Source organism: Conger conger, chromosome 6, assembly GCF_963514075.1.
Source record: "Conger conger chromosome 6, fConCon1.1, whole genome shotgun sequence".
NCBI lineage: Eukaryota > Metazoa > Chordata > Actinopteri > Anguilliformes > Congridae > Conger > Conger conger.
Window position 1 is genome coordinate 48,701,168 of NC_083765.1, and position 27,848 is coordinate 48,729,015.

At 44.3% G+C, this 27,848-nt stretch overlaps 1 protein-coding gene across 2 annotated transcripts; it reads left to right on the forward strand.

Moving 5' to 3' along the window:
- Positions 1 to 1,430: 1,430 nt before the first annotated feature.
- On the forward strand, positions 1,431 to 24,661 carry LOC133130493 (uncharacterized). Of its 2 annotated transcripts, XM_061245114.1 has the most exons (15): positions 1,431 to 1,638; positions 8,251 to 10,063; positions 10,388 to 10,509; positions 10,602 to 10,662; positions 11,386 to 11,429; positions 12,605 to 12,746; positions 17,358 to 17,436; positions 17,555 to 17,630; positions 18,079 to 18,189; positions 20,424 to 20,517; positions 20,930 to 21,135; positions 22,239 to 22,382; positions 23,084 to 23,164; positions 23,694 to 23,765; positions 24,287 to 24,661. In XM_061245114.1, the coding sequence occupies exons 1-15, from the start codon at positions 1,528 to 1,530 to the stop codon at positions 24,335 to 24,337; spliced, it is 3,207 nt and encodes a 1,068-aa protein (XP_061101098.1). In that variant the 5' UTR covers positions 1,431 to 1,527; the 3' UTR covers positions 24,338 to 24,661. The 2 variants fall into 2 exon arrangements, 1 of the variants encoding a protein (XP_061101098.1); XR_009708958.1 differs by lacking the exons at positions 22,239 to 22,382; positions 23,084 to 23,164; positions 23,694 to 23,765; positions 24,287 to 24,661 and adding an exon at positions 19,370 to 19,397 and having other exon boundaries at positions 20,930 to 20,948.
- The last annotated feature ends 3,187 nt before the right edge of the window (positions 24,662 to 27,848 follow it).

A 27,848-nucleotide genomic window follows, 5' to 3' on the forward strand; every position in this document is an offset into this window, starting at 1 on the left:
GCACAGAATCGTTTCGTATATTGTCATTTTGATATTATTACGGTCAATAATTTTGTTTCCTGCAAAATCGTTCTTGTGTCCATTGTTCATGTTGCTGAATCGTTACATTACATTACATTATCGGCATTTGACAGTCTCACTTATCCAGAGCGACGTATGAGAGTGCCTATCCAAAACCAGGGACGAGTGCACAACAATGACCGATCCGCTTCAGGATTTTGTGCCAACTTCAGGTCTTAATTATTTAATTGACTCAATCGTCTTATCTCACATGTGTATGAGTTCCGGCTACAGCTGCAGGTGTATCCTAAAGATTTGATTGGGTCAGGGTAATTTATAGAGCTGTCAGAAAATGGCAAAACAAGGCAATAAATAGAAGACAAAGAAAAAGAAACTAAATGAAAAGAAAAAAAAAGAAAAATGACTTAAAAGACTAAAAGCACCCTCGTTAAAAGCCAGGCTAAAAAGGTGTGTTTTAAGTTTGGGTTTAAAAATGTCAACATTCTCAGCTACCGTCAGATTCTCTGGGAGGCCATTCCAGCACCTCACCGTATGTTCTAGTTCTAGTTTCATAGTTACAAGGGCCTTCCCAGAGGCCCTGGGGGATCGATCTGGTTCATACCTTAAAAGCGAATCTGACGAACAGCTGGGCGCCAGGCCGTTAGAGATTTATAAACCAGTAAAAGGATCTTAAAATCAACCCTAAACAGGCAGCTAATGCAATGATTTAAAAATCGGTGTAGTATGAGCTCTTCTTATGGTTCTGGTCAGTACTCATTTTGTAATAATTGTAACTGACCTTTACAATTATTACAAAATTAATAATTGTGTTTTCTACCACCCGCTCCAGTTCTATTGACGCTCTATGGCAGCGCCTCGTAGAGCAGTCGAAAGTGGTGGAGAGTCGAGCAGATCGCTGAGGGGTCGTGGGCGTGGTTTTTTATTGACACATTGTTCAGCGTATAAGTTAAACGATAAATACTCACGCGAGTAAACACGTTGAACGGAAAAGAGACACGATGAACGATAAATATACTTCTCAAATGCTTGTTCTGCTTTTATCAGATGTTTTTTAATCAAATCATTCCTGTCTTTATTTCAACAATCAATTCTGTTTCTTCTATCAACTCTTTTTTCATAATTAATCAACTCTATTATTTCATTTTTGAGTTTCACCCCTCATACAGCGTAACATTGGGTCGTCCAAAAAACACAAAATATATGGCACTCAAATCTGAAGTTTAAAAAAAGTATGTAGTTCATGGCTGTATATTCTATGTTTGTATTATTGTCATTATTGGCTTTTTAAAGACACCCGAAAAGTTTAAGTATTGTTTAAGTATTGAAAGCGCGAGCCATTACTTTCCCTGCTCTACATTTGCATTAAAAACACCGTAAAGCACACTGTAGCCGCGCACCAAAATTGAAAGTGCTGATAGTTTGAGCGACGTTTTTCAAAGTGCGGGTGGCGTGACCGCAGTATGCTATTGCTCGTATCTTCAGTCAAGTTTATTGCATTGAGTAAAGATGGCAGCCAACGCAGAGCGAAGTTCCCCTCGATTCTCTGAAGAACAAGATGAGCCTGACGCTGAGATTGTAGACGGAGACAGTGGTGAAATATTTGATATCTTCGGCACTGTGAGTACGCGAACCTGTAGCATGCCCGTTCGTGATCCAGACACGAATGCGCAGAAAGCTACTTTACTTTCTTGCTGAGTCTGTGAGCACAAGAATGGGCGTATATTTCTAGGTTTGGTAAACTATTAACACCAAAGCATCTCGCCGGCTAACCAGTTACATATTTTCTGGGATGTTAGACCTGTTAAAGCGTTAAGTTTGTTTTCGGTAGTTCGGTGTATGCGCTGCATGGTGAAGTTATACAATGCCTTCCCATACCTGTCATGGGCAACAATTAGACTCGCAAGAGATTCCCACAAAGGCTAGACACACCCCTCTGTTGTGTCTTTACACACAAATCGAATAAAATAGTTCAGTGTATATATCCAGAATAACCGCCGATAGTTTTTGCAGTGATACCGTAAAGCGTGCAGATGTTTGAATACATATCTTAATTTTCGAATTGCGCATAACTTGGTGGGGGCAGGAGGCAGTAACAAATGTTCCCGGTAGTAAGGGAACATTTATGTAATATGTTCCACCCTGTGGCAGGGGTTGCTGAAAAGGTTGGCTGGCACGTGCGATAATAAGCTATACTATTCTACTGGTCACTTGCATTACATTTTATATCGAACTGCTTGCTTGCAGTAAAGTTGAGTGTGCTACATTTACATTTCCCGAGAATATTGGGCATCTGTTTTCCTGAGCGACTAACAGCAACAAACTAATTTTAATTTATTTCTAATTTGCTTCTAAATGTTATTTCTAATTGGTCATTCATTCGTCAATGATGTCGCTGTAATTCACAGTGTTTCTGTTGGGGGTGCCCAGTCCAATCTGAAAAGGGCCAATGTGGGTGCAGGTTTTGGTTGTACCCAAGCCCAGTGACAATTGATTCAACAAATGAACAAGTCATGGGCTTCATTCAAGACCTTGATCAGCGGATTGAGGTGTCTCAGTGCTAAGCTAAAACAAAAACCATGTACCCACATCAGGCCTTTCAGAATAAACCTGGACATGTCTAATATAGGGAATGCAAATATATGATTCCAAGTGCCCTGTGCAGCACTTACTGCCCATTTCCTGTAGGCTTTTTACAGTATGTTTCCACTGGAGTCATGAGTTATGTTTAGATTTTATGCCACTCCATCACAAAAATGCTAATCCTTTCCTTTTATTTAATCACAATAAGCGTTAATACTAGCTTTAATGCTAAATACTTAAAAAATAGTTTATTTGGGAATTATTACTTTTTAAGGAAGGAAATGTTTTAATACAACAGCAAACATTATTGTATGTTACATTTGACATTTTACTCATTTGGCAGACGCTTTTAATCCAAAGCGACTTACAAGTGCATAGGTTCTTCCACAAGTTAAAGCATCACATCCATAACTAGTAAAATACACATGAAGTGCTGTTCTAAACCAAAATACAGTCATTGTAAGTGCAATTCTTTTTTTAATGTATTTATCTATTTATGGGTTAGACAAGAGGGATATCGGAAAGGGGGAGGGGGGATCAGGAGGGAGAACTAAGGTTGGAAAAGGTGTGTTTTTAGTCTGTGTCAAAATACTTGGAGGGATTCTGCTGTCCTGACAGTGGTAGGCAAGTTATTCCACCACTGAGGAACCAGAACGGAAAACAGGCGTTAACATGCAGCTCGACCAGCATTGTATGCTGATTGACTGAGATTCTATCAGATAAATCATATATGCCCTACTGGTGCAGAAGAAAGTGCTGCTGGAGAATATCTGGGCCATTCCATGCCAACTCCAGGAGGTCATACCACAGCTTCTCTTGGGTTATGAGATACAGAATTTGTGAACTTTAGCTTCATACTGCATTTAATTTTCCCAGCAGAGGCATTTCGAGTTTGCCAGGCACCGCAATGAAAAATGCGATGTGGCAGGAAATGTGATAGTGGCCCAACATAAACATACTTTCAGTGTCATTTTATTTGTGAAGGAGTCATCTAAGAGCACTTTTTCATTCTAGAGATAAACATGTTAATAATAACGTTAGCTGAGCTATGACTCATGGAATATTCAATTTGTCCATTTTTGGTGCATTTTTGTACATGGCCCACCTGAAAACCAGTGTCAGAAATTTCACCCAACCCTCTACTTCAGATATGTTGAAGTTATGATATGCTGAAGGGGCAACTTTGGCTCAGGCAGTAAGAGCAGTCGTCTGGCAGTCGGAGGGCTGCCGGTTCGATCCCTCCCTGGGTGTGTCGAAGTGTCCCTGAGCAAGACACTTAACCCATAAATGCTCCTGATGAGCTGGTTGGTGCCTTGCATGGCAGCCAGTCGCTGTTGGTGTGTGAGTGTGTGTATGAATGGGTAAATGAGAAGCATCAATTGTACAGCGCTTTGGATAAAGGCGCTATATTGATGCTAGCCATTTACCATTTACATCCTTAATCAACTTTTCTAGAAAACCTTTGGTATTTTGTGGGTTGGTATCCTTCATACAACTTTACATACTAGGAGTCCAATTGCCCTTACCAGTATAGCCACTGTGGGCTCTCTAAGTTATTTTATTCATTATGTATTTCTAATATATCAAATATATAACCTAGATATACACTCATCAATCACTTTATTAGGTATTTATTAGACTTATTTTTTAGACCTTTACTGCTGTAGAGTCTAGTACTGATGTTATTCGGCATACCACTGTTGTAATGTGTGGTTATTTGTGTTCCTGTCACCTTGACCAGTCTGGACATTCTCCTGTGAACTGCTGCTCACTGGATTCTTTTTAGTTTTTTGCACCATTCTTTGCGAACTCTAGAGACTAGTATGCATGAAAATCCCAGGAGATCAGCAGGCCAACCATCCTGTCTGGCACCAATGATCATTCCACGGTCAAAGTCACTTTGATCACATTTTTTACCCATTCTAATGGTTGATGTGAACATTAACTGAAGCTCCTGACCCGTATCTACATAATTGTACTCTTTGCACTGCTGCCACACAATTGGCTGACATTGTGAAACTATCAAACATGGAAACCTGCCTCAAAGACCTAAAGGAATGGATGGCCAAAATGTTCTCCTTGTTGACTCTGGTTGTTGGTCCCAAAGTCCATCAGAAACAAAATGCCAGACATTACATTACACCTTGATGGTGTCTCTGTGGCTTTGAGTCCAGTCATCAAAAACCTTTAAAACCTATTAAAATCCACCAGAAGCCTCCAAATTACATCAGAAAAAAAGGCCAGGAGACATCCTCTGAACACCCCTGGCCGGCTACCTTATCTCTTTGGCCTACTACTTAAATTTTTGGGGAACACCCTGTTCTCTTTCTAATCTTACCACTTTTACCATCCATGAATCTTTGTTTTGTTTCGGCTTTCCTCCCCTCTGCTCTGGGCTCCGGCCTGGTGCTGTAGCTGAAGCACCACAGCCTAACCTGCCATTTCTGCCCTCCTTGTGCCAAGAGCTAGACCTTCCCAGATATATCTGTTGTCTGCGTAATTATTATTTGTATAATTATTGATTTAATTCATTTATATATTACATATTATACTACCGTTAAACTCACTGTTTGCCCAGTGCCGGCCAGAAGCAGATGGGCTCCCCCGCTGAGCCCGGTTCTGCTCAAGGTTTCTTCCTGGTCGTCAGGGAGATTTTCCTTTCCACTGATGCCCTAGGCCTGCTCTGACTGGGTCTCAGGCCTGGGCTCTTTGTAAAGCTGCTTTGTGACAACTGGATTTTTCACATATTTCATAATATTTCTTCTAGTAGTTTTTTTATTTTTTACGTTAATAAATTTAGTCATTGTGAGGGAAAAACGCTTTTTAAGTGCATTTAAGTTTGTCTGCGTCTGTCTTTAAAGGTAAAGGTTGCGTGTTTGTGTGTGTGATGAATATACAGGCAGAAAACACTGTTGTGATGTTTATATAAGTAGCAGAAGAAGAAAAGACAGAAAAGATAGGTGAGATGGCAAGCAGCAAGACAATGCCTGGAAGGAGGTGCTCTTAGGCAGGCGGCACAAGATGATTTGCTGTCAAAATGTTGTTTATGTGTTTCAAAACTGCTACGAACTAACCAGCTCAGCTCTTTGACTGTATTTCTGTATTCTTTGGAAGACCTCTGGCCTGTCTACGAGTGTGTGTGTGTGTGTGTAGTGTGTGTAGTGTGTGTAAGACTTCTTTCCTGGTTGGTCATTCAATAAACTACATAAGGTACAGTCTCTTCATAGATTCTGCGTGCGATTTCCACAAGAGATTCACCTTTCACTTTTTTTTTGATGTTTCGGAATAAAATTTAATACTGTGGCTGGTGGGTTTAGAAACACAATAGAACCACAGTAAAAACGCTGGACAAATCCCTTCCAAATTTGCATAGCTTTTTCTGAGCTATGTCTCGGCAGGTTTCCAAAAAGGAAAAATAAAAATTAAATGATAGTATGGGTTGTGTACGAGGAAATAATATAGATTGCATAATCAATGATGAAAAAGCATGGCGCAATAGACTAAACCCTGACCCCAGGGACTTGATTCTGTAGAACAACAGATTTATGGCAATGCCTGATTAATTTTGTCAATAGTTAGCAGTAGGTGGATAGGCTATTCATCATGTGTAGAAATAGATTTTTTTTCTGATAATATACTAGCCCAGTTTTTGTTTCAGATGGGCTGTTACGATAGGGAAGTGCAGTTGGCTATATATTTGAGAGAACTGACCTTGAATTAATTGATGATGCAGTTTAATAGATTTGAATAAAGAGTTTCAATTTACAATCACCTAGCCTTATGGATAGTGCGGGCTTATGGCCCGCACATTTTGCTTTGGTTGGCTGATAGCCGCTTAGATGGTGGTATTTTTTGTTGTTTTTTTTGGCCTGCCACCATCCCCCCTCTTCGGGGGCCTTAACTTTTGTTTTATTTCTATAACAAAATTAAAGAAAAAGTGCCAGGCCAAACACACAAACAGGCAGCTGGACATCAGCAGAAAATATAAAAATATTAGTTATATGTATATAAAAAACAAAAGAATCGTAAATAAACATAAAATAAAATATAGAGCATCTCTGAACACACAACACAAGGAGGAGCACTGACTAAGTACACCCACGCCTTCAAAATGGGCAATAGAAAAGCAGTGCATTTTTTGATGACCAATGACAAAATTACAGAAAACGATGAATGCTCAAAAAAATAGCTTTAACGGTGAATTTTCATTGGATAGGCAGATGAGTGGGTGGGCAAGGCTTATTGCTGGGTGGGCAACGCCAATCCCAGCCCACCCGTAGACAGGGGTTTGGATTGGCTTACTTTATGTTAGATGGGGATTTATATTTAAACATCACACGTTTTGGTAATCAATATTCTTACCTGTTAGAAATGAAAGAAAAGTGGAGTTTAAATAATAATTGCCTATTTGAACTACAAATGAATCAGCATTTCCATAGTGTTCGTAGTAACGCTTGTTTCCGCAATGCAATGTCTCTGTCGCCATGCAATTTAGATTTGTTGTGTTGGTGTGTTGGAGGATATTATCTGTATAGCATGAACATGTGTGGATAAGTGGAACATATTCTGCGCATTGCGATATTTCGATCATCAAAGGGCAGTGTCACCTGTGGAGTTCCATGGGTCCTGCAGAATCCTGTGCTCATTTTAATTGACTGCATTCATACCTAGGGATGTGTATCATTAGGATTTTATTGATACCGATACCAATACCGATAATCCTTATCGGTGCCGGTATTTATCGATATCAAGATAAAATTCATTACTGCACCCAGGGCAATACAAAAGTGTCCCCCTTGCATTGCTTTTTAGGTTGGAGGTTCCTTATTTTCAATCGAGACAGTGATTATCAGCTAATCTTTTTAACTAAAGTGAATGAGACGTAATGTCGAATTCCATACCAACCATTCCAGTGACGCCACTATACACTCGGATAAAATGGCGCTGCGCATCTTTTAAAAAAGGGTAATTTAATTACTTATTATTTTTAATCCAGCTTTACTGGCAGTATTAAACCTTAAACCTTAAACAGATGTATATATTGGGAATCAATCTTGTAAATTATGCCAACTTAATCTAGTATTTCACTTCCCCTTTAATGATTCATACACTCACCGTGACTTGATGAAGAAGCACTGTCGGAGTCTGCCTGCACGGAGGAGGGCATGGTGTTGTTAGCGTCTGCCGGGTTGCTAACTTTAGACGCGTTGTTTAGGCAGTCAAACACTTATAGCTTTATGCTATGGGTAGACTGCAAGTGTTTCATGATGTTGCTGGTGTTACCCCCCTTTGACGCAACTACTTTCTTGCATATATTGCATTGAGCCGAGGATTCATTGAGTTTGATGAAGTGAGCCAATACCTTGGAGCACTTAGCTCTTACGGCCGACATATTGACTACTAGAGAAAACAACGGGGCGCTGCGTCATAACCTGTCGACGGCGGCAGTGTCATAATTACGCAACGGTTAGGTAGACTCTTAAAACCGTATCATTTGTCCAGAATCTTTAGCGGTACTCTGGTACCGACCAATTAGGAACCGGTACCAAAAAATACCGGCTCTCGGTACACATCCCTATTCATACCTATATATTATTCTGTGTGTGTTTGGTCATCTGTGTACTCAGACCAAATTTACTCTTTTTCCAGAGCAAGCCATTGGAAACCCGGACAGAGCCTTTTGAATCACCAAGTGATGTCTTCAGTGTTGCTAATGCTGGTATTCCCAGTGAGCTGCCCGTTGATATATCCAATGAATCAAGCCCTGATATATCTACTGAACCACCGGCTGTTATCCCCAGTGAACCACCTGCTGATGCCTCAAGCAAACCACTGGCCAACATCTTGAGTGAACCACCAGTTGACATCTTCAGTGAACCATTGGCTGATATCTCAAGCGAACCATTGGCTGATATCTCAAGCCAACCACTGGCTGATATCTCAAGCCAACCACTGTCCGACATCTTGAGTGAACCACCAGTTGACATCTTCGGTGAACCATTGGCTGACATCTCAAGCCAACCACTGGCTGATATCTCAAGCCAACCACTGTCCGACATCTTGAGTGAACCACCAGTTGACATCTTCGGTGAACCACTGGCTGATGCCTCTAGTGAATCACTGGCTGATGCCTCTAGTGAATCACTGGCTGATGCCTCTAGTGAATCACTGGCTGATACCTCTAGTGAATCACTGGCTGATATCTCAAGTGAGCCTTTTGCTGACATCTTCAGTGAACCATTGGCTGATACCTCAAGTGAGCCAGTGGCTGATATCTCAAGTGACTCGCCAGTTGATATCTCTAGTGCACCATTGCTTGATATCTCAAATGAACCACCAGCTGACATCTCCAGCGAACCACTGGCTGCTATCTCAAGTGAACCAGTGGCTGATACCCCAAGTGAGCCAGTGGCTGATATCTTGGGTGAACCAGTGGCTGATATCTTGGGTGAATCACCAGTTGACATCTCCAGTCAACTATTGGCTGATACCCCAAGTGAACTAGTGGCTGATGTCTTAAGTGAATCGCCAGTTGATATCTCCAGTGCACCATTGCTTGATATCTCTAGTGAAACACTAGATGATATCTCTAATAAACCATTAGCTGATATCTCAACTGAACTGCCAGAGGATATTCATAGTGAACCACCAGTCGATGCCTCCAGTGAACAACATGTTGAAATCTGCTGTGCACCTCCAGCTAGTAGCCCAAGTGAACCACCAGTTGATATCTCTAGTGAGCCAATTCCTGATATCTTTACTGAGCCACCAGGTGATATCTCCAATAAACAACCAGATGAAAATTCTAATGAAATTCTGGCTGATATCACTAGTGAACCACCAGTTAATATATCCATTGAATCATTGGATGATGACCCACTAGTTGGTGTCTCTAGTGAGCCACCAGGTGAAATCTCCAATGATCAATTGGCTGATGCATTCAGTGAACTGGAAGTAGATCTCTCCAGCAAGGTATTGTCTGATATCGCAAGTGAAGCACCAACTGATATCACATGTGAGCCATTGGCTGATGTCTCTGGTGAACCACTAGCTGATATCTCTAGTGCACCATCTCCTGGTGTCTTTACTGACCCATTGGCCGATATCTCTGGTGTATCACCTCCTGGTGTCTTTACTGACCCATTGGCTGACATCTCTGGTGAACCTCTAGCTGATATCTCCAGTGCATCACCTCCTGGTGTCCTTACTGACCCATTGGCTGATATCTCTGGTGAACCTCTAGCTGATATCTCCAGTGCATCACCTCCTTGTGTCTTTACTGACCCATTGGCTGATATCACTGCGGAAATTCCCAGCCAACCTCAGCCTCCTGCAGTGACATCCAGTGACTCCAGTGAACCTTTGGCTGATATATTCAGTGAAGAAGGCGTGGCCACCAACAGCATTGTCTCCAAGGCCCTCAGCATGCAGACAGAGGAGGAAGTACAGGATATATTTACAGGTATCATCCTCATTCTTCAGTAAGAACCTTTCAAACCATGGTTAGACTGGAAATGTTGTTGTTCTGCCTTGGTATAACACACTCTAGTTTGCCAGAGCACTTCCGATTGTGTCTTTGAAAGCAAAGACACAATCCATAAATGGGACTGTGTTCAGCTTCTGTGTGTGAAATCATCAGAAATTCAGAAAAGGTATACAGGTCACGCCGATCTTCACCACATCTTGATTTTCAGTGATGTTTGATGTTTTGAACTGACACACTAAGCTCTCTGATATTGAGCTGTGATTGATGACTGCCTTTGACAGTGTGCTGTCTCTGGTACAGAGGCCACTGTTGAACTGTCCTTGGACAGCGCACACGATGTCCAGAAGATGGAGGTATCCAACGTCCCCACGTTGTTCGACCCCAGCTCCGATACGCCCGCGACAGCTGATTCCCCACAAGAGGTACTGCATATTCACAGGGGTAGTATAAAACATTACAATTAATTTACCAAGGAAAGTGGTGCTGGTTCTCATGTTTGGTTTTGTCTTTCAAGGAGGAGGAGAGCACGGATGCATTTGAGGTCAACATCACTGTCACCAACCCTGAGAAAGTGGGTAAGCAGCTCCCCTCCCCCCTGCAATCTGGGTGGATGTGCCACCCAAAGCGACACGTTTTTCTCAATGTTAACCCCTCCCATGAAATTATGTCTGTCTTTTTTTAGTCTGTTCTCAGTAGTATTGACCAGATGGGCCCTATAGTGTGGCCCAGACTGGGATCGAGAGTGCCTTCGTTCACTATTACACTCTCCATGATGGTAGATGGGCTCTAGAGAGTCTGAACCTTATTGAATGGCCCAGGGAGTGAAGGCTCCTAGCGCACCACAGGATGAGCCATGAAGGCTCCTACCACACCACAGGATGAGCCATGAAGGCTCCTACCACACCACAGGATGAGCCATGAAGGCTCCTAGCGCACCACAGGATGAGCCATGAAGGCTCCTAGCGCACCACAGGATGAGCCATGAAGGCTCCTAGCGCACCACAGGATGAGCCATGAAGGCTCCTACCGCACCACAGGATGAGCCATGGACTGCAGCTCATTCAGTGAGGCAGTGTCCGCATGGGTGGAGGCTGTTACAGGAGAACGACAGTAGACAGTAGACAGTAGACGCTCAGTAGAGTCTCCCACCACAAATGTTAGTTAGGTCCAACAGGGTTGCATTCTGGGCCAACTTATTATGCATCAGGGTAAACGTGTCAGATACGTCTCCAGCACAGTGCCCTGAAATGGAGGCTTAATATCATCTTCCTTTGTGTTGATTGTTGTTTCTTTTTTAGGGGATGGCATGAATGCTTACATGGCCTACAAGGTCTCCACACAGGTATGTATCGGTGACTAAGTAGCTCAAACAAACTACACGACAGTTACCTACGGACTAGATGGTATCGAGCATGGCTTCAAGACTGGACTTAACTGATTTGTAGAGCACTTTACTTGCACGGTGCATTTGGGGCAATATGAATCCATGTTCATAATTATTTGGTAGTGTTCGAGTGCAAGAACTGATCACCGCCTTGTCATCACCGATTTTTACCTTTTTTTCAGCATATTTGGTGCTTCAAAAAAAAAAAAGGCATGTGTTCAATGTGATACACTCACCAAGCACTTTATTAGGAACATTTTTACTTTATTACACCTACTTATTCATGTGATTATCTAATCAGCCAATTGTGTGGCAGCAGTGCAATACATATAATGATCTACATACGGTTTAGGAGCTTCAGTTAATCTTGACCTGTAGAATATTTAATATTTAAGACCACCCACCATATTTAAATGGGATCTATTCCTACAGGTTTCACTACATGCTGTACCATGTAATTCCAAAGGAGGGAGGAACTGATGTTTATGCAGGGTGTTTTAATGTTTTAATGTTATGGCAGATTGGTGTATTTTACTTGGCAAAATGCAGTATTTTACACCTCATAAGACCCATACTATTATTTAATTTCCTTTTGTCCTTTTGGAGTCTTCAAATGTCCTTTTTGGAAAACTGACTAGACATAGATTAGACAAAACAATGCAGAATGTTCATTTCTGGTCATCTTCAAATTTGAAAGGGGATTTGTCCAGTGCTGTGACTATGGCTTCATTGTATTTCTAAGCGCACAGCCACAATAATCTCTGTGCACTCACAAACTTTTTTCCATGAGAAAAAGCCCTTTCACTGTGTTTGAGCTTCTGTAACTGTTTTAGTAATATTTAGAGTAATTCTGCCTCTTGTTGAACAAACCCCAAAGGGTTAGCTTTCACAAGAGATCAGGATTATGCCTGTAGTCAAAAGGGTTCAAGAATAATAACCATTTCAAATTTGTGTCAAGAACAGGGGCGATACGTAAGGGGTTAAAGAGTACTTTTTTACATAGGGCTAGCTCTCCACGAGAAGATCATATTTTTTGCCAAATGAGAAAGTATGCCTAATTTTCAGGTTCAGATTTTGCCAAAATGTTTGGGTTTCTGTGCCAGTTTCAGTAATTGCACTTGTGTCCCTTTCAGACCACGCTGGCCGTGTTCTGCAGCCACGCCTTCACTGTCAGCCGTAGGTTCAGTGATTTTCTGGCACTTTATGAAAAACTGACAGAAAAACACTCACAGAACGGATACCTTGTGCCCCCTCCACCAGAGAAGAGCATTCTGGGTAAGCTGTTGGCATCCTAGAATCATGTAAAAATTCTATTTTATCAAATCATTTTATAAAAATATACCCACAGTCTAGATATTATTGCCATGTAGTCAGTTTACAATTTCCGGTTTTCAGAGAGAGCTAGCAGTGGTGTATTATCTGAAGGGTTAGCTCACAAGTTCTGGACCTGAAGGGTTAGCTCATGAGTTCTGGACCTGAAGGGCTGACTCATGGCTCAAGATTTAGCTCTAAAACCATACCCTGTTTCATTGTTCAACCTCCCTAATTATTTCCCCATCATCATGCAGCTTCAAAACATTGAAAAGTGGTCTAGTCAAAGTCCTGACTTGAATCCAAAACTTATGCTGTGGGAGGACCTGAAAAGAGCAGTCCATGCCGTCTGCCTTCTTTAATAAAGCAGAAGTGGTCAGCTGATAACAAATTATAGAAAGTGTTTGGTTGCAGTTATTGCTGCTATAGGTGGTGAGACCAGATATTACTTTTTCACATAAAATAAACTAACTTAACTTTTTTTATGTTAGGTAGTCCAGCACATTAGACTTGAAATGGAACAATAAATGTGAGGTTAACGTGCAGACTGTCCCCTTAAATTTGAGGGTATTTACATCCAAATCGGGTAATGTGTGAAGCATTAAAAAATAATAATGAAGTCCCCCCGCCCCTTTTTAGGGGACTTTTGAATGTTTTTGCAAATTGTAACCTGGCCATTCTACTCTCGAAGCTTGCCAGGGGATTGCTTCTTGTGCTGAACCCTGTGGGGTTCTGCTGGCGTTGTCTTCTCTAGAGGATCATCTCTGACACATCTACATCTACAATGGACCTGAAAGTTTTGGAAAGCAATAGAGAGGAAAATAAAAGAACAGGGATTGTGAAACAGGCCGTTACAGTGGTAGGCTACTGAATGAATGATGCGAAGAGCAGATTTTTTAGCTATGATAGTTGTGTGGATACATTTTACCCTGGGCTACTAAATATTCCATCCATCCATCCATCCATCGTCACCCGCTTATCCGGAGTCGGGTCGCGGGGGCAGTAGGCAAAGCCGGGTATTCCAGGCGTCCCTCTCCCCAGCAACGCATTCTAGCTCCTCCTGGGGGATCCCGAGGCGTTCCCTGGCCAGGAGAGATATATAATCTCTCCAGCGGGCTCTGGGTCTCCCTCGGGGTCTCCGCCCAGTTGGACGAGCCCGGAAAACCTCCAAAGGGAGGCGCCCGGGAGGCATCCTGATGAGATGCCCGAACCACCTCAATTGGCTCCTTTCGATGCGAAGGAGCAGCGGCTCTACTCCGAGCTCCCTCCGGATGTCCGAGCTCCTCACCCTATCTCTAAGGCTGAGCCCGGCCACCCTACGGAGGAAGCTCATTTCGGCCGCTTGTATACGCGATCTCGTTCTTTCGGTCACTACCCAAAGCTCGTGACCATAGGTGAGGGTTGGGACGTAGATCGACCAGTAAATCGAGAGCTTCGCCTTCCGGCTCAGCTCCTTCTTCACCACAACGGTCCGGTGCAACGCCCGCATTACTGCTGACGCTGCACCGATCCGCCTGTCGATCTCACGCTCCCTTCTACCCTCACTCGTGAACAAGACCCCGAGATACTTGAACTCCTTCACTTGGGGCAAAGACTCGTTCCCAACCCGGAGGGAGCAATCCACCGTTTTCCGGCAGAGAACCATGGCCTCGGACTTGGAGGTGCTGACTCTCATCCCGGCCGCTTCACACTCGGCTGCAAACCGCTCCAGTGCGTGCTGAAGGTCACGGTCCGATGAAGCCAGCAGAACCACATCATCCGCAAAAAGCAGAGATGCGATTCTGAGGTCACCAAACCGGACACTCTCCTCACCTCGGCTGCGCCTTGAGATCCTGTCCATGAATACCACAAACAGGACCGGTGACAAGGGGCAACCTTGGCGGAGTCCAACACCCACCGGAAACGTGCTTGACTTTGTGCCGAGAATGCGGACACAGCTCTCACTTTGGTTATACAGGGACCTGATGGCTCGTAACAACGGCCCCGGTACCCCATACTCCCGCAGTACACCCCACAGGGTTCCCCGGGGGACACGGTCGAAAGCCTTCTCCAAGTCCACAAAGCACATGTGGACTGGATGGGCAAACTCCCATGACCCCGCCAGCAACCCTGCCAAGGTAAAGAGCTGGTCCACTGTTCCACGGCCAGGACGGAAGCCACATTGCTCCTCCTGAATCCGAGGTTCGACCGTCGGTCGGAGCCTCCTTTCCAGTACCCTAGAGTAAGCTTTCCCAGGGAGGCTGAGGAGTGTGATACCCCGGTAATTGGAGCACACCCTCCGGTCCCCCTTCTTGAAAATGGGGACCACCACCCCGGTCTGCCACTCTACAGGTACTGTCCCCGATCTCCACGCGACACTGAAGAGGCGTGTCAGCCAAGACAGCCCAACAATGTCCAGAGCCTTCAGCATCTCAGGGCGAATCTCATCTACACCCGGCGACTTGCCACTGAGGAGCTTTTTGACTACCTCAGCAACTTCCGCCAGGGATATAGGTGCAGATTCCCCCGAGTCTTCAGGCTCTGCCTCTTCCACAGAGGACGTGTTGTTCGGGTTCAGGAGCTCCTCGAAGTGCTCTTTCCACCGCCCGACAATATCCCCAGTCCGGGTCAGCAGTTCTCCTCCCCTGCTGAAAACAGCCTGAGACAAGCCCTGCTTTCCCTTTCTGAGTCGTCGGATGGTTTGCCAGAACTTCCTCGAGGCCAACCGAAAGTCCTTCTCCATAGCCTCCCCGAACTCCTCCCATACCCGGGTTTTTGCTTCAGCGACTGCCGAAGCTGCAGCCCTTCTGGCCACCCGGTACCTGTCTGCTGCTTCAGGAGACCCCCGGGCCAGCCAAGCCCGAAAGGCCTCCTTCTTCAGCTTGACGGCCTCCCTCACCGCTGGTGTCCACCAGCGGGTTCTTGGGTTGCCGCCCCGACAGGCACCGATGACCTTCTGGCCACAGCTCCTGCTTGCCGCCTCTGCAATGGAGGCTTTGAACATGGCCCACTCGGACTCCATGTCCCCAGCTTCCCCCGGGATGCGTGAGAAGTTCTTCCGGAGGTGGGAGTTGAAGACCTCGCGAACAGGGGCCTCCGCCAGACGTTCCCAGTTCACCCTCACTACACGTTTGGGTTTACCGGGTCTGTCAGGCAGCCTCCCCGGCCACTTGATCCAACTCACCACCAGGTGGTGATCAGTTGACAGCTCTGTTCCTCTCTTCACCCGAGTGTCCAAGACATACGGCCGCAGGTCTGATGATACGACCACAAAGTCGATCATCGATCTTTGGCCTAAGGTGCTCTGGTACCAAGTACACTTATGAGCTACCCTATGCTCGAACATGGTGTTTGTTATCGACAATCCATGGCCAGCACAGAAGTCCAATAACAAAACACCGCTTGGGTTCAGATCAGGCAGGCCGTTCCTCCCAATCACCCCCCTCCAGGTTTCTCCGTCATTGCCCACGTGAGCGTTGAAGTCGCCCAGCAGAACTATGGAGTCTCCGGGTGGCACCCTTTCCAGGATGCCACCCAGTGACTCCAAGAAGGCCGGATACTCTGAACTGCCATTTGGTGCATACGCACAAATGACAGTCAGAGCCTTCCCCCCAGCGACACGTAGTCGCAGAGAAGCGACCCTCTCGTTCCCCGGGTGGAACTCCAACACAGTGGCGCTCAGCCGGTGGCTTGTGAGTATCCCCACACCCGCCCGGCGCCTCTCACCTTGAGCAACTCCAGAAAAGAACAGAGTCCAGCCCCTCTCCAGGAGTTTGGTTCCGGAACCAGTACTGTGCGTGGAGGTGAGCCCAACTATATCTAGTTGGTACCGCTCCGCCTCCCGCACTAGCTCCGGTTCCTTCCCCACCAGAGAGGTGACGTTCCACGTCCCCAGAACCAGTCTACGACGCCGAGGATCAGCACGCCCGGATCCCCGCCTTTGCCTACTGCCCGTTGGGCAAAGCACCCGACTCCGATGCCGACCCCTGCAGGTGGTGAGCCCACAGGGCGGCGACCCCACGTGACCAGTTCGGGCTGTGCCCGGCCGGGCCCCATGGGATAAGGCCCGGCCACCAGACGCTCGCCGACGAGCTCCCCTCCCGGGTCTGGCTCCAGCAGGGGGCCCCGGTTTCCCTTTTCCGGGCGAGGTAACTGGGTCTTTGTGTGGCCGTGTCATGGGAGTCTTTGAATCGCTCTTAGTCCGGCCCCTCCCCCGGGACCAATTTGCCTTGGGAGACCCTACTGGGGGCTAACAGTGCCCCCGACAACCTAGCTCCCAGGATCACCAGGACGCACAAACCCCTCCACCACGTTAAGGTGGCGATTCCTCGGAGGGGCTACTAAATATTATTAATTCGAAATAAAATGTATAATTAAATAGAAATAAAAAATCCTGAATTTTCGGTTCCAAGTACGAGGATCCTGGAAAGCATTTATTTCAAGCTCGTGTCGAGTGGCATATCACTGAACATTACGGAAGGCTGCTGCGGGTTGCGCTCTCTACTTTGGCATGTATGTTCACGCAGGAAGTGGACCAGTTCTGACTAGCAGTTGCATCTTTTGCGTGAACTAAGCGGGTGCGTTGTGGTTTGCCAGGGATGACGAAGCTGAAGGTGGGAAAGGAGGACTCTTCATCCGCCGAGTTTGTGGAAAGAAGGAGAGCCGCGTTGGAGAGGTGAGACTGAAGCGCACTGTGTATCACGAACGGAGATCATCACCACACCGTCACCAGAACCAGCAGCACCGTATGCTTTACCCCAATCACATGCCCAAATGACATGCTGTTCCCTCAGGTACCTGCTGAGGGTGGTCTCGCACCCCTCTCTCATACAGGACCCGGATGTCCTGGAGTTCCTGGAGAAAGAGGAGGTAAGGGCATAAAGCAAAGGCTAGTATAGTATAGTGGAGTGTAGTGTAATATAGTGTAGAATAGTATAGTGTAGTTACAGCTCTTTATCAAAAGTAACCCTCAACAGCCGCATGCCGAGAATGCAGATTGAATGCTTATTGCATTAGGTTCATGGTTGGTGGTAAGACTGGTTTGTATGGCAATGTCATTGGTTGATGTTGTGATGCCACTAGTATGATGACGTCACTGTTCCTTACTGTTCCTCACTGGTGTGTGCGTGTGTGTGTGTGCGTGCATGCGTGTGCGTGCGTGTGTGTGCGTGTGTGTGCGCGTGTGTGCGTGTGTGTGTGCGTGTGCGTGTGTGTGTGCGCGTGTGTGTGCGCGTGTGTGTGTGTGCGCGTGTGTGTGCGCCTGCGTTTGTGCGTGTGTGCGTGTGTGCGTGTGTGCGTGTGTGTGTGTGTGTTGCAGTTTCCCCGGCCAGTGAGAAACACTCTGACTGGCGCTGGCATCTGGAAGATGATTAGTCGCGCCACTGAAGCCATCAGCAGGATGACCATGAAGATGGAAGAGTCTGATGCTGTGAGCGCTCCTTTCTTTCCGAGCACATCACAGAAAATAACGGTCACTAGAATGAATGTTAACCATGTGAAAGCAGCTTCAGAGTTAGCAGCTGTGGCGTAATGACCTCTATTTATGAACCTTGACTGTGTTTGATGCGATTCCCGAATATATGCCTCGTCCACGTGGCTCCCGTGTCAGGAAATCTCGTTCTCCTGTTTGGAACCCCTTGCCTTCCACAATATTAAATAAATGGTTGTCATAGTGGGTCTGGCATAAAAAAAATATTAGCATTACTTTGAGTGCATTTCAAAAGAGGAATTACCGATAAGATCTATCAAAGGTTGAGCGGTTCAAAATTAATTTTCTTCACTGAAGTGCTTCAGAGATGAGAAATGAAATGAGAGTTAAGAATGCAATGTTGCCATCTAGTGGTGAGGCTGGGCCCCACCAGCCCCGAATGTAGAGACGCTGGTGCTGGAGAAACAGCATCGCATTAATTGACCGCATGCTGACAAATCATACCCACATGTCCCGTTAACTGTCTGCGCGCGTACCGGTATATGTCCTGATCTCATTGGCATATGAACATCATACAGGGTGGCCTGTAGTGTAGTGGTTAAGGTACATAGCTGGGACATGCAAGGTCGGTGGTTCTAATCCCAGTGTAGCCACAATAAGATCCGGACAGCTGTTGGGCCCTTGAGCAAAGCCCTTAACCCTGCATTGCTCCAGGGGAGGATTGTCTCCTGCTTAGTCTAATCAACTGTACGTTGCTCTAGATAAGAGCGTCTGCCAAATGCCATTAATGTAATGCTGAAGCCCAGTCTCCACACCCCCTCTTCCTACACAAAGAAAAACAAAATCATGCGTGGGTGAAAAACCGTCTGGATGCCTCCAATCCTCATAAGTAAATCACGTGGCACTAAATGAATGGGCTATAGTAGGTTCCCCCTCATCCTAACATAGCATTGTGTACAACTGCATCACTTGGCATATCATCATAGCAGGCTTACAACCCTACCAGTCTGTGATCATGTTGGTCTAAATACAATGTCGGTAAATGTCATTATTCAGCTTGAGTACTAGCCCAGTATCAGTGGCCAAGGGGGGACTGGCTACACCTGAAATCTCGCCATCTTCTGATCTGAAAACGCTTTGCTACGGTTTCTGTGTTGAACGATATGTTTTCTCCCTACAGTCTGCAACGTTTTGCAACAGGCTTTGAGGTATGTTTGTTCCTGTCTGGTGGGTGTGTCGGGGGTGTAGCCTGAATCTAATGGCATAGGCCTGTGCTTTAAGGGCCGGAGAACGCCTACTCAGACACCATAGGAGCAGACCGCACTACGTCAGTCAGTCCGCCCCCTGATTGGTCACCCCGGGTGTCACCCCAAATTTCTGTGACGTGACTTGTTGATAAGAATAATTACACCTGCCCACTAGGAAGTAAACAGTTGAGGTTAGAAAGTATGTTTTAAATTGAAGTTGTGGCTGGTGGATGTATTCATTCTTATCAACCAGATACATTAACGAAATTATGAAAATATCATATTTGCGGTACCTCAAACAATTTGGATAAATTAATGTAGGACACTTTACTAACTATAGGCCGACAGTAGATCAGTCAGCTAACTTGGGCTTTGCCATCTCGCTTGTCAGCTAACATTAGCTAAAAAGCTACTTGTGGTGGACTTTGTTCAGTTCTGAAATTGAGGAAAGTATTTTAAAGCGCTGACCCATACTGCAGTTGGAAATCAGAATATTAACTTCACTGAAAAGTTTCCTGCTATCCACACTCTCCACAGACCGCTGGCTAGCAGGCTCTCATTCATTTGTGTTTAGCATTAAGCAAAATTATTTTATCCAAATTATTTGAAGTTATTCCCGTTCTTGAGGCACATTATAATAATATTAACTTATGTGTTTCTAAATGTATATCTTGTTTTGTGGGTTATTTTTTTATGTTTATAGATTTTGGATCCCCTAAAGTAGCCTTGGCCACCCCATGGACACTAGTTCTAGAAACCTGGTAGATCACGTGATCCCCTCGGTTATTCAGTTTGTGAACAGCGCTGGCCATTCTAGCGTAAAAAATTAATAAAAATTAACTGTCTCTCCCATGCCTCCCTTTCTCTTTCTTTCTTCTCTTGCTCACCCTTCTTCCCTTTCTTCTTCCTTTCCCTCTCTGCCTCTTTCACTCCCTTTCTCCTCCCCATTCTCTCTCCCTCCCTCCTGTCCCTCCCCCTCTCTCTCAGTGGTTTGAGCAGAAGATGCAGCACGTCGAGTCCGAAGACTTGAGGCTGAGAAAGCTCCACGCCATAGTAGGCTCGATGGTCACCCACAGAAAAGGTGAGAGACACACACACACATATACTCGAAGTTGTCTATGGGTTTGTGTTGTATTATAGTGGTTGTTTACGGGTTTGTATTGTAGTGGTTGTTCACGAGTGTGTATTGTAATGGTTGTGTACGGGTTTGTATTGTATTGTAGTGGTAGTTCATGGGTTTGTATTGTGGTTGTTTTTACGGGTTTGTATTGTATTGTAGTGGTAGTTCATGGGTTTGTATTGTGGTTGTTTACGGGTTTGTATTGTATTGTAGTGGTTGTTTATAGGTTTTGTGTGTTGTATTGTAGTGGTTGTTCATGCTGTGTGTGTTGTATTGTAGTGGTTGGTGATGCTCTGTGTGTTGTATTGTAGTGGTTGTTCATGCTATGTGTGTTGTATTGCAGTGGTTGATGTGTGTGTTGTGTGTGACGCAGAGATGTCGGGCAGCACAGCGCAGTTTGCTAAGAGCGTGGCGGTGTTGGGGAGCTCGGAGGACAACACAGCGCTGTCCTGTGTGCTGACCCAGCTGGCCGAGCTGGAGGCCCAGGTGGAGCAGCTGCAGCAGGACCAGGCCATCAGCGATTACTCCATCCTCGCCGAGCTGCTCACCGACAACATCCGCTTGCTGGGGGCGCTGCGGGTAATGTTCACAAAAAGAACCACCTACAAAAATACTGCTGAACACCATTGTCATTATACTCAACGCAAACTCTGTGTTACTCTGTCACATGTTATGTCACTCCATGCCCACATGGGGGTGCACAAACTTCGTCTCCCAGATTTTTCCAAGTTGCTTTGCACAACTCAAGATCATTGACAGCCCTCTTCATGGGAAATGGAAAATCAGGAATTTTAGCTCATTTTGATAAAGTTTACAATTGTGTATGGCTTAAATGGCTTAATTTTAGTTTTTGGCAACACAAATCTTTTTGGAAGAAATGCAGACTGTCAGCCTGAATTTGAGGCTGTGTACTTTATTTTCACATTGAGTGCACTGTATGAGCCTCAGCATAAGGACCTCACTGTATCCACACACCAAACATCCTCACAAACACACTGTAGGGTCCTCACACAGGCCGCTCAACATGCCCCAACACACCACACACTCACTCCTCGCCAGACTCCAGCTGGTACCCCAGCAGTGACCCATTTTCTGGGTTTTCCCTGACACCCCCTATGCTGTTCTCAGCAGACCTCTGACTGAATCAGGGAGGAGGTTGTTCTGTTCGAGATCAATCCTGCTATCATGGAAAATGCATAAGCCGGACAGCCAAGCGTGACAGAAACTTAGATGTTTTTATTATGTGAACCAATAAACCATATCACAAAGAAAAAAAACATGGGGAGAAAAATTATAAAGGCAAAAACCAAGAAAAACATCACAGGACAGAAACTGGGGAAGAATCCAATGAGCAATTTAGCTTTATACCTTTCTTGGTAGTGGGTATATTGTAGGATTCTATTGGTTGTAAAAAAAATAAAAAATTTACAACCAAGGAGAGATGGAATTTTTACATATCTGTTTTCACATGCAACAAGTGCCAAGCAAAAACCGTTACTCCATCATACACGCAGACGGTATTATACTGCCATGTACACGAACGTAACCACATGCACACAAACACCCATTACGCTGTACACACACATTCATTAACACTATTGGGCGTGTGCGTGCGTGCGTGCGTGCGTGTGTGTGTGTGTGTGTGTGTGTGTGTGTGTGTGCGTGTGTGTGTGTGTGTGCAGAACTGCTTTGACCAGCGGATCCAGGTGTGGCAGCATTGGCAGAATGCTCAGAACACTCTGCAGAAACAGCGGGAGGTGGAGGCCAAGCTGCAGTGGGCCAACAAACCGGACAAACTGCAGCTGGCCAAGGATGAGATCGCTGAGGTACCACACTACCACATACTGCCTCACACTGCCACACACAGCTACACACTGCCACACATTGCCACACACTGCCACACACAGCCACACAGCCACACTGCCTCCCACTGCCTCACACTACCACACACTACCACAAACTACCACACACTACCACACACAGCTACACACTGCCACGCACTGCCACACACTACCTCACACTGCCTCACACAGCTACACACCGCCACACACTGCCACACACTGCCACACACAGCTACACACAGCTACACACTGCCACACACTGCCTCACACTGCCTCACACTACCTCACACTACACTGCCACACTTTACCACACACTGCCACACACTGCCTCACACTACACTACCTCACACTGCCACACACTATCACACATAACCTCACACTACCACACACTACCACACACTGCCTCACACTGCCACACACTGCCACACACTGCCACACACAGCTACACACTGCCACACACAGCTACACACTGCCTCACACTACCACACACTGCCACACACTACTGTGCCACACCAAAACGGATCTCAACAAGCGGACAAACTGCAACTGGTCAAGGATGAGATCGCTGAGGTACCACACACTGCCACACACTACCACACACTGCCACACTACCACGCTACACATTGACAACACATAGGCTGAATGGCAAACAGTAATTTATGTGTCAATCTGTTTTTTTTCTGCAGTGGGAGTCCAAAGTCTCTCAGTATGAAAGAGAGTTTGAGAAGATTTCTGCGACTGTTCGAAATGAAGTTCTGTGGTTTGAGGTGATGACTCTTCTCCTTGAAAGACATTGTTCAGTTTCCGGAGTTTTTGATATTACATTAATTTAATTTATGGTTCCGTCTGGCCCAGATGGTTTTTGTGTGACATGCAGGATATTTTAGATGATTGCAGAAGTTTCTGACAATGTGCTAGCTGATATAGGGCCTCTCACATGTTTGTGACTCAGCTTGTGCAGTGACGGTGATCAATGTACTCAATGTTACTCAATCAATGTTACTCCCCCTCCCCCCAAAACATTTCATATAATTCTGTTTCTTCTGGCACTTTGCAACCTGACATTTTCACTCTCAATGAGAGAGTCATCAGAAAGTATCCTTTGTTGCACTTTTACTCTATTGCTCTACTATTTCTTGTTGTGCCTTTACTCTTATTATATACTATTTTATATTAGCCATGCACTTTTGTTCTTATAATAAATAGCCTAGACGTCCACCACAAGCAATAAATGCGTAGGTGAGTTGTTCTGCTTGGCCTAGAAGGCTGAGGTGTTTCTGGTTTGGAATCTTACAGAAAGAGAAAGCCAGAGACTTCAAGACCCAGATCCTCAGATACCTGGAGTCTCTTCTGCATTCAGAGCAACAGGTGAAATATTATATTGATACATTTATAAACTGATAATATAAGGTTTTAGCATTTCAAGGATTGTGAGTGTGGGAGAGCGTGTTGATGTGATGGTTAATTTCTCAAAGTTGCCCTCCTGAATACACATATTTTGCGACACAACAGTAGCCCTCAATAATATGATGGAGATTATTAGACAATATTTAGCCTTTGCTATTATAACTAGTGTGAATATAACAAATTTGTAAAACAAAATATGACACAATGTAAAAAATTGAAATGTTACAAGCAGTAATATTTATGTTTGTAAGGGATCTCAGCCCTTGTTTGTCCTGGTATTTAACATAAAATAATTTATACTGTCCTGTACTGGATAGTAAATGCCATCTACTGTGATGCATGTGAGTGCAGCATAAGGTTATGTGAGAGTAGGGAAAATCCAGTATATTTTATTACTTCGCATGAAATAAATGAGGAATGTGGGGGTCCTTTCTGGTGGCACAGTGTAACAGCCCTTCTGGCCTCTCTGTGGTTTATTTCAGGTGATGAAACATTGGGAGACCTTCCTGCCTGAAGCCAAAGCCATCGCCTGAGAAGCTGACAGCGCTGGCAGAAGCCAGCTTTTCGGGTGTTACCTCCTTCAAACCAAGAATCACCATGAACTGTTCAGTGAAAGAGAAACAGTACAATTATTTTTTAATCCCTCTTATCCTGTAGCCTTTGCATTTAACCGTTTTATCAAATATTTGCTATACTTGTAATCCTCACTTAAATCATTTTCACTTATTTTCTTAATAATGAAAAACTATCTCAAAGTTGAAGATGGTGACAGGTGCCTTTTATTTTATACGTGTCAAAAGATTTTCATTCTGGGGTGAATGGTTGTGCTACTACAAAATAAACACTGACTGACTGAGGCTATGTGTAACTTTATTAAAACCAAAAGACGAAAGTGTTAAGGAACTGGCCAACTGAGGGGCAGATCCATTAAGATTAATACTGGCCACAGTGCTGTGCATCAGCTCCACCGCCATTTTAAAGTAAACACAAAATCACGTTTTTGGTTTTTAGTTCTAAAGACGAGTATCCATTTAATGCATCACACTAGACCAGTGGTCCTCACTTCCAGTGGCTATGAAGCCACTCTGCTTTTTTTTTTTTCCTTAATATTAGCAACTGATTCAGACCCAAGAAACCAGGTGAGGTGAGTTAACTGTAATTAACAGTTTTAATTGATCAATTAAGTGCTGACTAACAACAAAAAATGGCACACTGTGGCTCTCCAGGACCAGACGTGTGGAACACTGTACAAGATCAAGGATGGACAGTGATTCTTCGTAAAAGATCAAGGCAAGTCATTAACAACATTAATATTTAACTAAGCCACAATTAAATCCACAGGCCATTCGGCCCCGCAATGCTCACCTTTTCTTACCTCTAAGTGTATCAAGCCTGGTACCACTGCACAAGATCAAGGATCATAAAAAATAGTGACCCATCAATTGTCAACTGTCAACCGCATGTATTTCAGTACAAGAGAGCACGCACATGTGAGACTGTTTTATGGGTGCAGAAACGTTAGAATATTGCCAACTAATTGCATTATTAACCTGAGCGTACTGTATGTATAACATCAATAGGCTGGGACATTAAGCAGTGTCATAGGCCAATTGCATGTCCTATTTGAAGATTGCATTACATTTTGGATTTGATAATGCCTTACTTTCACATTTTCATCATCTTGTCATGAAAGCCAATGGGATATACAGTATTAGAGATCCTTCGGATTTATTTAACCTGGACTCAGAAACATCAATATTGAATTATCTGTAGCCTTTAATATCATTATTTTATTCTTAATGAAATGTTTTTACTCCATCTGCGCTCAGTGTGTATTGGATAAAGGTGGCGTATGAGAGCATAATATAGGATTATATCATAGCCCTGGGATGAAAAATGATTTGTTTTGGATCCTTGCGATTTAAGGATAAACAAAAATATTAATATTTTCAGATGGTTGTCTTGTAATTGCTTATGAAACGAGTGACAGGATATGGACAGAAAAACCTGCCGAGATGAGCATTTGAAAACATTCATTTATCAAATAAATTCATTTGTCATTATGAAATTTGATTATTTGAAAAGTTACTCTTAATTCACTCAAGCTTTCATTTTTTAATCGTTCCCAAATTCTTGTGTGTGATAATGTTATGTTGGGTTTTCCCTTTCCGTGTTGCCATTAGCAAATGTTGTTTAATATCTTCTGTAAAGAAGGCTCCCTTAAACCCATATTCTCATGATTACGTAAACAGCTTAACTCCATTGTGGGGGGACAATGAGTTCTATTCCTCAGGCCTGAAGACGGGCAGAGGGCAGAATGTTTTTCATCATGTGTCGGTGTGTTAGCATACGTGTGTGTTGGTGTGTTAGCATACGTGTGTGTGTTGGTGTGTTAGCATACATCTGTGTGTTGGTGTGTTAGCATACATGTGTATGCTAACCGAATACAACTTCAACATCAACATGTCAAAGGATTCATTACAATGGCTGAATTTACTATACCTGTGTTTACCACTCAGTCACAATTAAGTAGCCTTGTTTTTGTTTATATGGCTCCCTCATAACAACTCTTTTCCCTTGACGATTCTCCTTTCTGCCAAACTGGAACAAGTCAGTTATTGTTTGTGCCAATTACTATCAATTATAATGAACACATAGGAAGGGACAAAGATGTTTCTTTAGCCTCAGCTCATCATACTCTTTTAATCTACACCCTCTTTCTCTGTGACAGAGGTTGGAGAAAATAAATAGTGCAATGTATTCATGTTTCTGGTCTTTGTGCTACATGTCATTTGTTGTATTGAGATGTCAACACAACTACTCATTTGTCGTTCCCGTCACAGAAATTCCAAATAAACTTGTTAATTTTGCATTAAAGTATTAATATATAATTGTAGTTCTCACATAACTCAAATATTTTATTTTGTATTCCGCTTTAATTTCATATGGTATGTTATGCTCTTTATTGGAGTCACAAGTATATGATGCATATTCCCTGCATTGTAACGGTGAACAGGGTAGGCAGGTAAGGGTTGTAGCTGTTATGAAGAATATGGGGGTCTGAGTGGCGTGGAAGAGCAAAGACACGACCTTCTGCCTGCTGCTCTCCTTCCTCCTGTGCCTCCTCCATTTCCTCAGTCCTCCTCTCCTCCTCAGCAACAGGCTTGAGGTGCTCTGGGAATCACGGCACGGACTGAGGTGAAGGTAAACCATCAACCATCACAACACATAATGATTTAAACAACACATTACGGGTTATGACTTTAGGTGCACATTACCTGGTACAGGAAGATTGATTCATTGGAGCGCTTTGCCAAGCTTTGCCGCTGCACCTGCAGCACCGTCAATATCACCACCACGGGTCTTCTGTAGTTCAGACACTGGTCCATATCTGTCCATTAATGCCTCTGTGTTTGGTCTTAAGGTTAGTTTATCCACCTTACCTCATTGGCGTGAACTGTGCTTAATGTAGTAGCCGTGGTATGACCACTAGAGGGCAGTACAGATATTCATGAGTGTTCATGCCTAAGACAGTTCAGACTTGAGAAGAAATTACAAAAAGTTTAAAAAAAATTTCTGACTTTTTATTGAATTGACTGTAAGGATGTGAGGTGGAAGACTGATTATGAAACTGAAGTACTACTCTAATTTATCATTTTAAGGCTTTTAATGAAAAAAGCTTAAATCAGATCGGCAAACGAGAGAGGGTATTTACATTAAATTAACTAATTGGCGGCTTATTATTTTATAAATCATTCTTCCTGTCCTTACATTACACAGGCATTACTCCGATACTAAGGCGGCTGTGCCACGTTTTGTGCCTTTCCGTCCCTTATTCTCATCGTCTCTTCTCTTTCCTGTTTTATGTGTTTCTTGTTCTATGTTCCGGTTCATGTTCTCCCTGTCATGTCCCGCGTCTCTCGCTTAGTCCTTTTCCTTGTTCCCAATTTCTGTGTTCGTGCTCCGTTTCCATGTTTTTCTCTGTTCCGTTACCTGCCTGTTCTTTGCCCTGCATGTTTTGGTTTCCCATCCTGCCACCTGCCT

Bases quoted from the DNA above. Each gene is read 5' to 3' on its own strand.
- LOC133130493 (XM_061245114.1), top strand. From the start codon at position 1,528: ATGGCAGCCAACGCAGAGCGAAGTTCCCCTCGATTCTCTGAAGAACAA. The intron at 10,663-11,385 runs GTAAGCAGCTCC...TTTCTTTTTTAG, and splicing joins CACCAACCCTGAGAAAGTGG to GGGATGGCATGAATGCTTAC. The intron at 20,518-20,929 runs GTGAGAGACACA...TGTGTGACGCAG, and splicing joins GATGGTCACCCACAGAAAAG to AGATGTCGGGCAGCACAGCG.